At 36.8% G+C, this 6,000-nt stretch overlaps 1 protein-coding gene across 5 annotated transcripts in view; it reads right to left on the reverse strand.

The window, feature by feature from the left end:
* Positions 1-6,000, reverse strand: part of EHBP1 (EH domain binding protein 1) — a 378,078-nt gene that overhangs the window by 60,986 nt on the left and 311,092 nt on the right. For 4 of the 5 annotated variants that reach the window (XM_023733397.1, XM_004369280.2, XM_004369281.2 and 1 more), the window contains one exon: positions 1,446-1,593. In XM_023733397.1, the coding sequence (XP_023589165.1) occupies positions 1,446-1,593 (148 nt within the window). The remainder of the gene's footprint in view (positions 1-1,445; positions 1,594-6,000) is intronic. The other variant, XM_023733416.1, reaches the window with a different exon arrangement.

Here is a 6,000-nt window from a genome sequence, read left to right on the forward strand (position 1 = left end):
TCATGATGCCATAGGAAGGCAGCACTAGTAGCTTTAAGACAGTCTGTCTGGGGGAAAAATACGAGAAAGGAATTGAGGGTTTTCTATCATCCAGAGACAAAGGAGGCAAAGACTGCTAGACATACTTAGAAAATCTAGAATTTTTATGACATCAAATAAGTACCTTGTTATTAATGATAAAGCAAATTATCACAGCATTATGCAAATGTAGCTGTGAGTAGTTTCTGATGTTATATAAAACTGTAGTAAAGAAATAGTATAGAAATTGCAATAGGAATCCTAAATGATAGAAGTTGGAAAGGTAGAAGGATTTAACTAAGATATAAACATTCTGATAAAACCAGAGGGACAGATACATAACTGTTTGGAGCAGAAGCTTTCAAATTTATGGGATGGAAGTTTAGACACTATAGGCATTAGACAGAACTCTCTACAACAGTAAACTTTTAATATAAGAGGTCAATTAGAAATAATGGCAATAAGTTTGCCTTTACTTTGAAGAAAGTTATCATTAACCTAGAAACAGCTTACCTATGTTTCAGCTCTCTAAGGTCTTACTTGAGTCCACACTTCCCTACTTTTCAGGGTTATCTTCACAGTCTAAGATAAACTCAGGACGAGTACCTGACATGTTTTGGTAGATAAATAGTTACATATCTTTAAAAAGAAAAAAACCTTTAGACCTCTTGGATATAATCTTCTTAAATAAAAATAAGAATGCTTCCAAAATCAAGATGCCTACATTGAGCATTAAGAGGCACAGTTAAACCTCTTCAGTTTATAAGTATAGTCCTTATCCCAACAGCATGCTTAGAATCATCCTCTCTGTAGACACTGAGGAAGACCCCTGTAGAGTTAGGAGACTAAGAAGAAGCTGACATGGGACTTATTCATTTGAGTAACCCTGACAAGAGTATTTGAACTGATATCTTGAGGTTCACTTTGAAATATTGTAACTCAAATTATAATGGTAGGATATTAAACAATAAGCTGTATTCAGTGAATGAAAAATTGTTGTATGTCAGGCTGTAATGCCAGAATATCTTTAAAGCTACTTTCTAAAGATCTGCTTCAAAGTGAAAATCCTTCATTCCAAAACTCACCATTGAGATGCTGAAGACTTGACTGCAATTTAATCTTAATACAATTAAGGAGGCATCAGGTTGTATCACAAACCAAGGTCTATATGAATTTTCTAAAAAAGCAATATTCTAAGAAAGTACTTCTCAAGTTGCTAGAAATTAAGCCAAAACTTCGATTTGGAAAACAGCCAACAGTTATCGTCCAATTTACTATGCTTCCTTTAGGTTTGCTGCAACGTATCAGTAAGTTAGAAACTTTATGTATTTGATGCAACATTTTGAAGTAAGAATAAAAAGTCCCAAAAGGTCCACTGCAGATTTCTGGGTTGTCTGTAGAATATGATACAAGATTCTTTAACTCACCTCCAGATGCCTTTGACCTTTCTTTCAACTTTTCTGCAGCCATTTCACCATAGCTGGGAAGTTCTGACATCTTCACTCCAGATCGAGCTTCTGCTATTAGCTGACGAGCTCTCTCTCTCAGCTGCCGACGTCGCTCTTCATCTTGCTGCTGAGATATATTGAACAGTTGCCAACTCAGTAATTGACAGAAATGCAATTTCATTTTCAATCTGATCATCATGATAGTAACTGGTTTAGAGCATGGTGCTTGGCCCACATTATAAACAGGATGCTCCATACCAGTTGGATGTCACACTATGCTTAAAAGACATCCTAGCATCAGATTATTTTTTTAACATTTACAAATTATTGTACTAAAATGGCCATTAAAAATTTAAACTAGCTTTTAAAGAATGTTTGGCAAAATATAGTACTACAAAAATACCAGGAACTATTTTTAATAAAATAATCAGGCTTCTTATATAAAAGAGCCATAATACTGACAACAGAATTTCAATTAATATATTTTATTTTTGAGAGTAGAATTTAACTTGCTATTTTCTAATGAAAGCATACAGAACTAGCTATAAGACACCTCTGATAGCAGAAAATGCTGTTAGACTATACTGATCAAATATAGAGAATGGTTAATTTTTTTAGGGGCTGGAGTGGAGGTAGGGATAGTACATCAGTTACATAATTCTGATTTTAAAACTAAGAACAACAATAACCCAATAGCAGTAAGAAATTATATTTGATAACTCCCTCTCCCCCCAGATTGAGAAAAGTAAAATCTAATGCAGTTTCGGACATTTAAAATAACTAAAAACTATAGAGAATTAAATAACTAAAATAGCTTTTGCCTACTAAAAAAGGGTCATTATGAATCACAAATAATCAAAGTGAAATTGCTTTGTAAACTGGAAAGCATATAAAATAAGGCATTAATATAATAAACCAAAGCCTGTAGTAATTTAGCCCCAACATACCTTTGCAGGGTTATCTCCCCTTAACCCTCCCAACCTCCATAAAACCTCACATCTATTTATACAGAATTGCTTGCATCATGTAGTTTCATGCATCTGTGGCTTTGAATGTCATTTCCTCTTCGTGGGATGTTCTCTCATCTTATTTAACTTCTACTCATTCCTCAAGATTCAGTGTAAATTCACTAAACCTGCCCTGACTATCCTTCCCTCCTCCTGGTGGAATTAAGAGCTCTTTCCTCTATGTTACTACAGTACTACGTGTGTGTGTGTGTTTATTTTTTTAAACAATACTTGTCAAGTTACTTTGTAACTCTGCATGGCTGCCTCCTTCCCACTAGAATTCAGCTACTTGAAGGCAGGAGCTATCTTTGATTTATCTTTGCATCTCTGGTCCTTACTACATACCTTGGCACTGAGCTAGGTGCCATAAAAAATTCAGCATGAATAACTTACTATTTCTGCTTTCAAAAAAGGTTACGATATACAGGGAAGGACAAAATAGCTGCCATAAAGAGGTATGCATCAAAATGCTGCAAGAGTTCAGAAGAAAGAAAGAGTATTTTTGGCTGAAGGGCAAACAGAAGGCATCATGGTAAAAACGGTTTTTAGTTAGGCCTGAAGAACGAATAGGATTTGGATGGGTAGAGATGGGGTTGGGGGATGGGTAGGTCAGTATAGGAGGGAGAAACTGGAAGGGAGGAATAGTACAAAGAAAGAGAGACAAGAAAGTATACTGGTGGAAAAGAATGTAGTCTAGTTTTCCTGAGTAAAGGGCAAAATAGTGATAGAAAGACAAGCCCAGAAAAACTGCTGAGTAGATAGGAGGCCATGCCCAACAAGGTGAAGTGCTTACATTTTAGTCTAAAGACAGTGAGGGCCAACTAAAGGTTTTTTTTTTTTTCTTTTCCTGTTGTTGTTATTGTCCAGAAGAATTGATCAACCAGAGGTGTATCTGAGACGATTAACTTGGCAATAATGTAGAAGTTAGGTTGGTGGAGACGGACTGGAAAGAGACTGGCTGGGAGGCTCTTATAATAGTCCAAGGAAGCTGTAGAGAGATCCAGAACTCGGATGGTGGCAATGGGAAGAGAAAGAAAGAAGTATAAAAAATAAATCAGAGGTAGAATTGATACCTGTACCAATTCTTGATGAATGATTAGATGTAGAGAGAGGAAAAAAAGATGACTCCGAAGTTTTAAACTTGGACGACTAGCAGAATTGCAACACTAATAATGAAATCAGAAAAGTTAAAAAGACCTATAAGGAGGGAGGGAGAGGAGGTTTAGGGTAAGACAGGCTGAGTTTGTGGGACTGGCAGGACTTCTGAGTAAAGATGTAAGTAGGTAGTTGGAAAAGTGAAAATCATACTAGAACGTGAGGTCAGAAACAGAAATAGGCTTTAGAATGGTCAAATTATGACTAACAGCTGATTCTGAAGTTACAGGGATATATGAGAGCACCTGAAAAGATACTGTAGAGAGAAAGGATGGCCACTGCCTAAAACTTGGAAAACATCTATATTCAGATAAGAAGAGGAAAAGGGAACAAAGAAAGAGGGGGAAGAGAACTAGAACGCTGATATATCATGAGAATCAAAGTAGAAGAGGCTTTCAAGAAAAAAGGAAGTAATCAACTACAGTAAATGTTAGCGGTTAACGAGTCTGAAAATTTAAGAAAGGGAAATCAAATGTGGTGAGCAATGTCATTAGGGATGGGTAGGAACTAGATGGGTGGAGCTCAAGTCTAGGCAATTCTTTCACAAACTTTGAGGTGGCTAGAAAGAAAGCTGTCAAAATTAATAGGGGTAGATTAATGGGGGGTGTCAAATGGACCCAAGGACAAACTGGGACAATTTCATTATCAAAAAGAATGACGACTACAGTGAATCTAATCAATGAAATCACATACTGAATCAATGAAAATTCATGAGTTCATTATGATATTCAAAAAGCAGAAGAATGGAAAAACTCATTTGTTACCATTTGAGGCAGCTTTTAAAATAACTTGTGAAAATTAGTAACTAAAGGAAAAGAATCAAGCAATTATCTTGTCTTTCCAGTAGGAAATGAATTTTAGGGTAACTAAATAGCCCCAGTCAATGAAAGAAAGTTCTACTTTACAAGATAATGCCAACTAATAAATGCAAAAGGAATGATAGAATTATAAAAACATCGCTTTGCAAATCATAATGAAATGACTGATTCTGGTAAAGATTAGCAACTGTTACTAAAGCTCTTAAGTAAATGTATGATGGGGAATATTATGCTGCGGCACACTGTGCTTTCCACAGATTGCTGCAACAATCTCTCCCATCCCACGTGCCTTCTCCTGTGACTATGCCACTCCCTTATCAAGACATGGAGTCTAATTCTTCTCCCCCTAAATCTGGGTCGGCCTTAGTGACCTGTATGTAATTAACAAAATGTGGAGGTATTGCTGGTGATTTCCCAGGCTAGGTCACAAAAGCCCATACCCCTTCAGCCTATTTCTCTTGAAATTCTTGCTTTTGGTACTCTCGCTGGGAGCCCAGCTGCCATGCTGTGAGGAGCCCAAGCCACATGCAGGTGCACCGGTGCACAATCCCAGCAGAGTTCAACCTTGAGCCGTTCCAGCTCAGGTGCCAGACATGTGAATGAGGAAGCCTTCAGATGATGTCAACCTCCAGCCATTTTGATTCACCCCCAACTGTTCAAGTCTTCTGAGCTGAGGCCCCAGATAATGAGGAGCAGAGAAAAGGCATTCCCATTGGGCCCTGTCTGAACTCCTAACCCACAGAATCTGTAAGCATAGTAACAAGACTTTTTTTTAAAATATTACGAAGTTTGGGGTGGTTTGTTACACAGCAATAGTCACTGGAACATAATTCTTAAGTAACACACACAGATTACTTTCTAGGTGCAAGGGGATAACCTAGTTATCAATGGAGGGATCAGAGTGTTAACATCTAATCTAGTGGTCAGTTTTAGTATCACTAATGTTAGGTCAACTATATAATATGTGTTTTTTGATATGAAGCCCATGAAACACACATTACCTATATATATTCTAGCCCAAATGTTTAAACTGAATCCACTAAGCCTTCCGGTACAATTTCCAGTTAATCAGAAGTATAGGGGATAGAGAAACATTTAAATGACAAAGCAAGGAAGCAATCAAACAATTCAGAAGGTAGGATATTTAGGGCAACTGACCGGGCCCCTTTAACAAGCCATAGCTATGAAAACAAATCAACCAAGCAACACCAACAGCAAACAACCAGTCAACTACCATGAAGAACAACAAAGGTGACTTGACAACCAGGTACAATGTATAGTCCTGGATTGATACTGGTTTCAGCAAATCAACTACAAAGCACATTGCTGAGTCAATTAGATGAAGCTGAATATGATCATAGTATTAAATGAGAAGAAATGCAACATGACTGAAAAAAAAAAATTAGTTACAGAATAGTATGTACAGCAAAAACTTCATACCATTTTTGGCAAAACAAATACACATGTAAATACAGATATACATATATACACATATATACACATATATATACATATATATGTTGTTAGGTGCTGTCGAGTCAGTTCTGACTCATA

This window comes from Trichechus manatus, unplaced genomic scaffold, assembly GCF_000243295.1.
Source record: "Trichechus manatus latirostris isolate Lorelei unplaced genomic scaffold, TriManLat1.0 scaffold00004, whole genome shotgun sequence".
Taxonomy (NCBI): domain Eukaryota; kingdom Metazoa; phylum Chordata; class Mammalia; order Sirenia; family Trichechidae; genus Trichechus; species Trichechus manatus.